This window comes from Myotis brandtii, unplaced genomic scaffold (genome assembly GCF_000412655.1).
Source record: "Myotis brandtii unplaced genomic scaffold, ASM41265v1 scaffold456, whole genome shotgun sequence".
Lineage (NCBI taxonomy): Eukaryota > Metazoa > Chordata > Mammalia > Chiroptera > Vespertilionidae > Myotis > Myotis brandtii.
Genome location: NW_005367431.1, coordinates 1580481 through 1591860, shown reverse-complemented (window position 1 = coordinate 1591860; position 11380 = coordinate 1580481). Strand labels below are relative to the sequence as shown.

Genomic DNA, 11380 nt, shown 5'->3' with positions numbered 1-11380 from the left:
TATTTTCCACACTGCTCCTCCTCTGAGCCTCGGTGTGCTGTTATTTTTCCTTCTAGTTGAAGAGTCTCTCCTGCGGTTCTGGGTGATGTCCGTTCCGTCTAGTTGTATTTTTTTTGAAGTGGTTGTTTGCGGCAGCAGTCTGCGGTGTTTACCTATGCCGCCATCTTGGTCTCTCCTCGATCGATATGTTTCTGACTCTCTGTCCCTCTCCCTTCCTCTCTGTAAAAAATCAATAAAATTAAAAAAAAAAATTCTCACTTAAAAATAAAACATGAGGATACATTTTATACCCAATTAAAGAATCTTAATCATTGACTTTAAGATTTTTGTTTATGCTTTCATCATCCTCTTCTTTAAAATCAAACCAATAGAATAGAGTTTTTAAAAAGGGTAAGGAAAAGTAAAAAAAAAAAAAAAAAAGTTATTTTGAGTGTTTAATATCTATGCTATAGATTTCAGCTACAACCAGTGTATTTACTTGTAGGATAGCATATTTAAATCCATTGCATCAAAATAAGAGGCTATATTAACATGTAATGCTTCATTACCTAAAAGAAAGTCAGTATTTGCTGAATTAAAATAAACGATCCCCAAGGAAAAAATACTTTTTTATAGTATTTGATGTAATAATTTATGTATTTATTCAGCAAACATTTATTGAGTGCCAAATTCATGCCAGGCACTATGCCAGAAGTGAAAACATAAGGATGAATAAGTGGAGACCAGCACATAAATTGTTTCAATTCAGTGTAGTAAATGCTGTGACTAAAGAGAGCACAGGGTACTGCGTAAGAAGATGGGGTTCCTAACTGAGTTGAAAATACACTAAATAACCTATTAAATAGGTTACCAGGGATTAATTGAGTTTGGAGTGCATTTGACAAAATTATTCTAGTAGAGTGGAAAAAGAGCTCTGATTTACAATAGCTAAGATTTGGAAACAGCCTAAGTGCCCATCAGCAGAAGAGTGGATTAGAAAACTGTGGTACATCTACACAGTGGAATACTACACTGCTGTATAAAAGAAGGAATTCTTACCATTTGCAACAGCATGGATGGAACTGGAGAGCATTATGCTAAGTGAAATAAGCCAGTCATAGAAAGATAAATAGTACATGATCTTACTCATTTGTAGAATATAATGAACAACATAAACTGATGAACAAAAACAGAACCAGAGTCATAGAAGCATCGAATAGACTGTCCAACCTATGAGAGAAGGTGGAGGGGTGAGGGGGTAAGAGATCAATCAAAGGACTTGTATGCATGCATATGAGCATAACCAATGGGCACAGATAGGAGGGAGGGTCAGGGGGGGGATGTGCTGAGGTTGGGGACAGCCGGGGAGAGGTCAGTGGGGGAGAAAGGAGACTTATGTAATACATTAAGCAATAAAAAACTTAAATTAAAAAAAAAGGAAAGAAAAAGAGCTCTGTTACTGCCCGACCTCTTTAGAGCTATGTGACCTTAAGCAAGTAACTTCTTTTTTGAGGTTCACTTTCTTCTATCAATAAAACGATAACAATATTACGAGGATATAGTGAAAATATTACAGTGCTATAAAAGGATTTTGAAAACCATAAGGCCCTGTCTACAGAGATATAATAATATAAGATGATACTAATATAAGTAAATTATACATGTTGCTTGGAGAAATGACATAGAATTAAAATAATGATTGCTTGATTTAAAATATGTCTTAGTAACTATAAGGAAACTGAAAATTTTGAAACTTTTAAAATCTAGATTTTTGTCTTTAATCTCACAGTCTCAGTAGAGTGAGATTAAATATATTATATGATCATTATGGTTTTTCCCCCCAGACTGACATCTACAGACACCCTTCCTAAAAGCAAATTTCTTGCACTGGGATCCAAATTTCGATACAGTGGCCGAACTCAAGCTCAAACCAGACAAGCTAGTGCTCTGATTGACAGGCCAGCCCCACACTTCGAGCGTACAGCAAGCAAACGGGCATCCCGGAGCCTTGATGGAGGTTTGTATTGAATTTTGGTGATTTCCTATGAATCTTACTCTTTAGGGAGAGATAAAGGAAGTACAGTTATCTATAAGAGAACCAAATTAAAGAATGTCATTGGTAAAATGAAATGGATCTCACTAATTATCTAAGTCAGTGGAATCATCTTAAGCAAAGAAAAACTGAGGTTCAGAGAGAGTAGTAACTAGACCAAAGTTCCACTGATAGGTAGTAGGAGGTTAAACACGACTAGAATTAAAATTCAGAACCTCTACTGCAGAGTGAAACTTAATGTAGTATATTGAACTAAAGCCTTCTTGAATGTTTTTGTTTGATCCTCACCCAAAGATATGTTTCTGTTGATTTTTCCTCTTTTTAGAGAGAGGAAGAGAGAGAGAGATATCAATTGGTTGTCTCCCGTATGCACCCCGTCTGGGGATTGAACCTACAACCTAGGTATGTGCTCTGACCAGGAATGAAACCCACAACCTTTTGGTGTATAGGACAGTGCTCCAACTAACTGAACCACCAGGCCAGGGCCCTCTTGAATGTTTTTAAATAGTTTTTTTTTTTTTCAAGTAGAAAAGAGGAAAAGGTTCTGCCTCACTAGAGCAATCAGTTATTTTAGATCATTTGTCATGTGGCAATTATATACAGAAAAAGCAGTCCTATTATTGGAATCTCCAAATTTTGTTTAAAATAGGGAGAAAATAAATAAGTTTCGTGATTGTGTATTCTAACCGAAGATCTGTCTGAATTTTTCTCAGTATCAAGGATTTGAGAGCATTACTGAAATGAAGTAACAAGCCATATTCAGTTCTTTATGCCACTAAGAAAAGAAAAGGTGGCTAATAAATAAAAGTTCAGAAGTCAGTAACCAAAGTAGAGTATTGATATATCTGCTGCTCAGAGCATCTTCTTTGCTAGCTGAAGAAGTAAAACTGGTTCAGATCCCAGTGTATATGACAGAGTGGTAAGTCACAAGGATAGCTAATAAAGATGACAAAGATCTTTCAACTTATATTTTTGTTGCCCTTTTTGCTTTTCAAGCCGTTTCCATATATTCCTATTTAGTAACAAGACACATTTAGGAATTCTTGTTTTGCTCATGAGGAAACTAGGGCACAAAAAAAGTTATATAACTTGCGAGTGTCACACAACCAGGAAGTTAATCCATTCTTCGATTCTTGCCAGGGGAATACATTCCTATAATTTTTTGGAGCTTTAAACAAATCCCCAAGCCTGACTCTTAAATGTCTCATCTGTCTGTGGTGGACCTGGGCAATAGTCGTTTTTAAGATCCACAGCTAATTCATGTGGGGTCCCTCTGGTAATGGAACCACTGATCCATTGCATACCTATTGTGCCTGTACTATACTAGCAGAAGCTGTGCTAGTAAGTTACAGAGCTAGAACTGGAAGTTAAGTCTCCTTTTCCTCAACATGATGGTTTTGAGTTTTACTCTTTATTGCTATAATATATAAATGTCTAAGTTTCTGTTGTCAGAGGGGAGCAATATAATACTGGAATTAATGGGTTCATAAGATTATCACAACCAGCACTCCAGAAATGGGAAATAATTGAATTTTTCAGGTTAAATGTTCTCTACAGACGCATCAAGGTCTTGTATTAGTTAACAAAAGAATTCATTAAACTGAAGAGCCAAAGCATCTTAAAAAGTATTCACTACCTGCAACACTGTGAATATACTGAAAACATTGAATTATGCACACTAACTGGGTGAATTGTATGGTGTGTGAATTATATCTCAATGACCACAGTCACTGCCATGATTCTCTGTTCTGATCCATAGTTTGTAGTAGTCTGATTGAGAAGAGGAAAGAAAGTTCTCTCCAGGGCTCCCAGGTTATATTTTTCACTTGAATTGCATATCCATGAATACATAATTATTTTTTGCTCCACATGCTCTTGAAATATTAACCCATAACAAAAGAAATACAAAGACTTAGGTATGACATTAAAAGTTATTAATAGTTAGGGTTTATAAAGTATTTTTATAGCCATTGAATATGCCTTCCCTGGTATTCTGTGGAGTTAATATCTTCCACATTTTACTAGTGATGCAACTTTCTGCCTCTGTTTCAGCTGCCAGTTTCCACACTTTTACCTACTTTTCCACATGCAGTACAGATTGCCAGGGCTAGGAATGCTGGAGACAGAAATCATTTGGCTCTGCAATATTAGTATTGTATTAAAACCAAACGCAAGTGGCAAAATAACACATGGTGAAAGCATGGGCTATGTTTCTGCAATGCCAGTCAGAGTTGAATTAATTCTTTGAGAGGAGGTGTGAATACACATGTATAATGATACTTCAACACAACTGTGAGCAAAATATTTTGTCACATTCCCCTGTGTTGTTAGAATTGGTCTACCATCTGCCATTCTTGCATTGACTGGCTTAGAGCACCCATGAGAAGCAGGGACTTGCAACAGGGCAGAGTTTTCATCGAAAGATAAAGTAGGTTATTTTATTTCTGCTGTTATACCTGTGTGTCCTCTAAGGAATGATTTCTTTCACTGGAGATCATTATAGGGTTATGAGCATTTCTTTCTTGGTGTTGTGTATATGAAGTAGTTGTGAATTTCATTTTTTTATCTGTTCTGATTCATGGAATTTTTTTGTTTTACCTAATCTTTACTGTTTATAAGTCTAAATTTATCAGGAGAAGTTAAATTCAGTCTACTCCATTTAAGAAGGCAGAAACATGTATGATACAAATTGTAAAGGTTTTCATGCAAAATAATTAAAATTTAAAAGTCTCAGTACATGCAAGGATGAATTGTTATCAGAAATATTAAATCATGTACAAACACACTGCAATCCTAGACACTGTTGGGTAAGTGAGATTTTACTACAAAGGGTATAGATGTTTTCTTTTAGTCCCTGGAAGAAGGAAGATAAAAATCATAAGAGTGTGAATGATTGCTTTGAAATAAGTGATCTGAAACTTAGCTGTCAAATAGTCGAAACCAAAACTCTGAAGAGATCAAGATTTTGTCATAAACCTATATTGAATATTCTCTCTAAAAGGTTAGTTAACCTCAGCAACCTTAGCCTGTACACTCTGTATGCCAGTACCTCCTTCCACTTCTTTTCCCAGTTGTAACAACCAAAAATGTCTCCAGACATTGCCATGTGTTCTGTGGGAGGCATAAATTACTCCTGGTTGAGAGCTGCTGGCTTAAATTTATTCAAGAATAGGAGTTACAATACAAATTGATAAGACTCAAGGAGATGGTGGGACAGAACCTAAAAGGTTGGAGGTATTTCTGGTGTGGTTTTTTTTTCCAAGGACTAACAGCCAAACATTTTGAATTCATATTATTTTAATCACATGACTTATTAAAAAGGAAAGTGTTGTGTTCAAAGATTTACCCTTAAACAAGCATCAAAAGCATACTGTCTTAAAAGATCCATTTACTGCCCTAACTGGTTTGGCTCAGTGGATAGAGCGTCGGCCTGCGGACTCAAGGGCCCCGATTCCGGTCAAGGGCATGTACCTTGGTTGCAGGCAGGTCCCCAGTGTGGGATGTGCAGGAGGCAACTGATCGATGTTTCTCTCTCATCGATGTTTCTAACTCCCTATCCCTCTCCCTTCCTCTGTGTAACAAAAACCCCAATAAAACATTTTTTTTTTTTAAAAAAAGATCCATGTACCGAGTTATTTTGTAATCATTCTGAGGAGGCTTCACAGAAGAAATCGAACTTATTCCTTTTTCCTAGAATATACTTTTAGGTTCCTGAAATTACCTATAAGTGAATAGATCTTTATTTGTTTTTCAAAAAAATTATTTTTGTTGATTTCAGAGAGGAAGAGGGAAGGAGAGAGAGAAACATCAATGATGAGAGAGAATTATGGATTGGCTGCCTCCTGCACATGCCCCCTACTGGGGATTGAGCTTGCAACCCGGGCATGTGCCCCCACTGGGAATCGAACTGTGACCTCCTGGTTCATAGATCGATGCTCAACCACTGAGCCACACCAGCCCGGCATAGATCTTTATTTCAAAGAGGCTTCATGGAAGAAATAAGACTTGATTAAACCCCTTCTTTTTCTACATAGATTGCATTACAGGTTCTTGAAACAAACAGATTACTAAGTTACACAATCTTGGTAACTTTTTAATAAAATGAGTTTTCAATTTCTTTTCTTATTTTGATGTCAGCACCTCCACCCCTGACTCCTGTTAATCGAACATGATCACCTGCACATTTTAGTTTTTTTCTTATTGCCATCAATTACCTGGCTGAGCAGTACTAATGATTTATTTTTGTGCCTTCTGTGTGATAGTCCACTGGATGCTGTAGCATTCATATGGTCACCTGGTGACTTCGAAGTGGTACAGTGACTCTTGCCTTCACTTATTCTCTTTTCCTTTTCTCACGTAACAGCGGCTGTCGATTCAACAGACAGAAGTCCTCGGCCCACTTCTGCACCGGCCATTGCTCAGAGTCAGGACACAGAAGGCAGTGTGCCAGGTGCACCTGCCAAAAAAACAGTGGTTTCTAAAGCACAGAAGGAAACAGAGAAGGTTGAAGTAAAAAAGGAAGAAGTGCCACCTGAGCAAGCTGAGCCAGAGCCCACAGAAGTGTGGAAGGTATGTCGTAAGTCCACGTATCTGGCAAATTAACTTTCCCATTTAGAGGTGTTAACTGCTTGACCAGGAAGGTTTTCAAAGCGTTAATTCCTATAGAATCCTTACGAAGTTATTTCTCCCTTACTCTTTCTTAAAGAAAGTATCTCCCGTGAACCTGTAAAATGTTTTCATAGAATGTTTTCAATGTCATGAAGACTGTGAGCTATTCAGAAGTTTTCACATGACCCAACCTTAACTCAGCTTTTATCTAAAAAAGAAATAATAATAACAATAATAATAATAATAATAATAATAATAAGTCTATAAAACACAGCAGCACTGTGATCATCTGCTTTTAAAAATGTTTTACTCATCCAGAAGGAATATCTGTATTCCTTTTTAAGAGTAAGCCATGCTAGTGTGATAAAAATACAATTTGATTTCCCTAAGTTGGATATGTGTGTAACATAGCCAGAGATTATCCAGGTATTACATAAATTGCATCTATGTGGTTGTTGCTTTCCAAAAAGGGGAAGATCCAGTATGTGGGAGAGGTTATGCTACTGACTGACTTATAGTTCTGAGTTGATTGTACCCTTAGTCACCGAACCGTATTGAAAAATTACTAATTTAATTAGCAGATTTTCCAGGAGTAACAGTAACTGGGCTGATCTTTTATGTGTTGATAAGTGGTGAGGGAGTTGAGGTGCTAGTTCAGATTTATTAAAGTAAATACAAATCTCTCTTTTGACAACAGAAATTAATCGACTCAGTCTTTATAAGAAAAATGATGTCTTTATATGTCTGTTTAGAAATTTAAAACCATATAAAACCTTAGTAAGTGCTCTCACCTTGGCAGATGGATTAATTTTGTTCTTTTGGAGTCAGTTCAACATCTAGTTTACCTGTAGAGCAGAGGGCAAGTTGGCTCTGCGTTGATGGTATTAAAAAAAACACCGTGCAATACAACATGCAGTTTTTACTGTCCTTTGAGATCAACTTGAGTCCAGAGAGAAAACAAAAAACATTTGATTGAATGATGGGTGTTTGCATTTTTGTACCAGCCAAATGTGCATGACACCAGCCATCCAATTCAATGTCAATAGTGCCTTTTTCATGTTAGACTACCCAGTTTAAAGTTACGATCTCTTACCTGGCACTTCTGACTGTTATACTAACTGGAAAGTGTTGGATTACTGGAGTTGACAAGGGAATCTTTTTGAATGACAAAAGATTCCTTTGCCTATAAGCAGACACAAGTATCTTCAAGAAAGGTTCCCTTTGCTCTTGGGACCTCAGCAGAGTGGAGAGATCGCTTTCTGGTATATGGTCCCCATTTAAGTGCCCGAAGGAGGTCTTCTTGCCAATTAATTCTGTATAATATTGTTTTGAGATACTTGTGTTGAGATCAGACTGAAAACCACCTGTGATAACCACCTATTACTATAATATAGTACAGAATTAAGGGTGACTCTGAGTTGATTTTATTTGTAGCAGTTAAAAAATAATTATGGAATTTACTTGAGTCATATTTTTTACTTGAGCCATATTTTTATATAAAGCAATAACAGTAATAAAGTAGTCTTGTAGCTGTGTAAATTTCACTATCTAACACTAATTTGGTGCCAGATAGAGAGAGCTCTTTGGCATCTTGAGTCATTTGACAAGACCTGTTTTACAGGTGTGTACATCTTGTCATTTAAGGTTCTCTGTAGGGGGCATACACAGAACTACTGCTGCTACTTGGCCTCCATTCTTAGACCGAAGTAGAGGCTCTCAATTTCTGCTGTTGGATTGCTAGGAATCCAAAGCAAAAATATCATTATTCATTTACACAAGTAATTTAAGCTTTACAAAATGATTAAAAACTACCATTTGCTAAGCATTCACAAGTCTATGAAAATATCATTTCTACTTTATCAATAAAAAACTTAAACTAACTTAAACTCAGAGAGGTGAAATAACTTGCTAATGGTCACATAACCAGTATACTGGGATTCAGAATAGAACTGACCCAAATTGTTAATTACCCTTGGTAGTTAAAAGTGCTATTATGGATGTGTTTCTGATTTGACAGGGTCACAAGATTTGGTGTTATCTTATGTTCTAGAGAAAATAGCACAATGACATTGTACTCTGAAGTTATGCTGCCAAGTGTGTTAAAAATAAACCCACTGATCGATTTGGTTCTTTAAAGAACTTGATGCAAAGTATCTGACTTGACCCTTAATAAAAAGTTTTCTAATTTTGAGATATCCAGTGCATTAGGCATTGCTCACTTTATTATGCTTTCTCTTAATAGTCTGTCTAGTGTTTGTTTATTTATACTTACTCCATTTGGGGTATATGAAATGACTATTACTAAAGGTATTTCAAAGCTAGGCAGGAGGCCTTAGTTATTCTCTTCCTAGTATTAAGGATGAATCTTACCCATTCACCAAACAGATGGGCTCCAGCTGCCTAGAGAGGAGATTATAGAATGTTGAATACTGCAGCTGAGCCCTGTGTGTGCGTATTTATAAACCAGCCTTAGTAATAATTGCATGCATCAGTAACAGTTTGGATTAAGTTTATTTTGATGTTTTGTTATCTAATAAACTCGAGAGTGAAACTGCCTCCTTAAATATATTGGTCAACTAACAAAATGTTTTATATCTACCTGCTTGGTGTTATATGTGTGCTTTAACTGCAAAGATTTTCTTTTTGTTTCTAACTATCATGTATGTCATACATTGATATCTTCATTTGTAAATTTGTTTTTAAGTGTTATTTAAGGTACCTCTAGATCATTAAAAAGCAAAACAAAAACATATGGCTTTTTTGAGCCTAATTACTTTTAGTACGTACTTTTTTATAAATAAGTATAAAATGTTCATCAGTAGGATAATTACCTTAGTTTTCTTTTCTGATCACTTGCTGTCCATATTACCTCTTCAGCCTTGAAAATGTGATGAACTAACAGATTGCTCTTGAGAGTAATGACCCTCCCTCTTACACCCCCTAAACGCTGCATCATGATGATTACATATCAACTTATTTTATAACCAGCTTACAGATGTGGCTTTTTTGAAAATAATGCTATTCATAGGAACCTACTAACCTAAAATGTTTTTAACCACTTTATTTCTTAAATGTAGGGGGAAAAAACCCACATCGAGGTCACAGTACCCACCTCAAATGGTGACCAAACACAGGTTTGTGCCAGTAGGCCACTTGTTCCTTTTCCCCTCCCTCCTCAATTTTTATTTCTCCCCAACTCCCCTCTCCTTAAAAAAATTAAATTAAATTAAGGTTCCAACTAACTTTAATGAGCCAATATTTTATCAGTTTTCTTTCTTTTTTTTTAATAATGGCAAAACAGAAGCTTGCAGAAAAAACTGAAGATCTGATAAGAATGAGGAAGGTTAGCCATTTTTCACTTTCACAAAACTGCATTAGCATCGCCCATGCTGACTTTTACAGTGCATTAAAAAGACAGTGATCCATTCTTTTCATTGATTTCTCTTAATCAGAAATTACTTTCAAGTAAAGATAGATGTATATGTATGCATATATGCACACACATATGATACAAAAGACATTAAAATCCTATACTATAATTGAAAAATTTCTTTAAAATAAACTTTCCAGTAGAAAAATATCTTTTGAAACACAGTAAAATGATTAGCAAAGGCCAAACCTATCCTTTATTAAATTTTATAAGAAATATTTCACAGTGGCACCATATTCTTGAAATCGTTGGCAATATTGTATACATATTTATTATGGAAACCATCATAGCATTTCCCAGTACTGTTAGTGACTGGGTTTGACTGCTCTGTGCCTCTTTCTTCCCAATTATAGAGTGAGATGAATCAGTTTCTACTGAATATAATATTGAATGATCATATATAAAATGCCAATAGATCTTTCTTATGAAAAGTATTAGAGATGTACATATTGCATTATGAGTATGTATGAAATATGTCAAAAAACTAAATAATGCTTTTTAAAATATATTTCTTTATTGATTTCAGAGAGGAAGGGAGAGGGAGAGATAGGAACATCAGTGATGAGAGAGAATCATTGATCAGCTGCCTCCTGCATGCCTCCTATTGGGGGTCAAGCCCGCAACCCGGGTATCTGCCCTTGGCCGGAATGGAACCTGAGACCCTTCAGTCCACAGGCCAAGGCTCTATCCACTGAGCCAAATCGGCTAGGGCTAAATAATGTTTTAAAGTATTTATCTATTCCAGAGATACAGGAAGGAACATGGAGTTTTAACGCTTCTTAAAATCATGTGTTAAGATAACCCCTCAAACAGCTCAATTTAAAAAATGAACATAAAACATCTTATTATATAAGAAGCCAATGAAGCCAGGAGCACTGTCTGTTTAAATAACATCATCACATTCTTCCATCGTTCATGGACAAGGTCATCCTTTTCCCAGTGGTAATCGTGTTCTCTGTGTGTCCTTGTGGTTCTGTGACCATTTCATGTTGGCTTTGCTGCGCTGTGGACATTTAATTTTAAACAATTTTTGGTTTGCCAATTTGCAGTTTTTCCCCGCAAGAACAGTATTTTAATTTTTTATGCTTTTCTGTTTTTCCCCTCTTTCATTTTCACAGAAAAAGAGAGAGAGACTAGATGGTGAAAACATTTATATCAGACATAGCAATTTAATGTTGGAGGTTTGTATGAACTTGAAGCTTATTTCATTTGGTTGCCTGTAACTTTCTGCATTCTTTGCTGATGCCCCTTTCTTCTTTCTGTGCTGCGTTTGGTTTTGCATGCCACTGCATGGGAGAATTTTAGGTTTA

The 11380-nt window shown here is 36.0% G+C and overlaps 1 protein-coding gene across 12 annotated transcripts in view; it reads left to right on the top strand.

Annotated features, from left to right (window-relative positions):
* Window positions 1-11380, top strand: part of EPB41 (erythrocyte membrane protein band 4.1) — a 112403-nt gene that overhangs the window by 56951 nt on the left and 44072 nt on the right. For 7 of the 12 annotated variants that reach the window (XM_014546796.1, XM_014546804.1, XM_014546803.1 and 4 more), the window contains 4 exons: window positions 1824-1996; window positions 6396-6601; window positions 9718-9774; window positions 9942-9983. In XM_014546796.1, coding sequence (XP_014402282.1) covers window positions 1824-1996; window positions 6396-6601; window positions 9718-9774; window positions 9942-9983 — 478 coding nt within the window. Of the gene's footprint in view, window positions 1-1823; window positions 1997-6395; window positions 6602-9717; window positions 9775-9941; window positions 9984-11188; window positions 11252-11380 lie in introns of all 12 variants that reach the window. The other 5 variants (XM_014546807.1, XM_014546805.1, XM_014546797.1 and 2 more) reach the window with 2 other exon arrangements.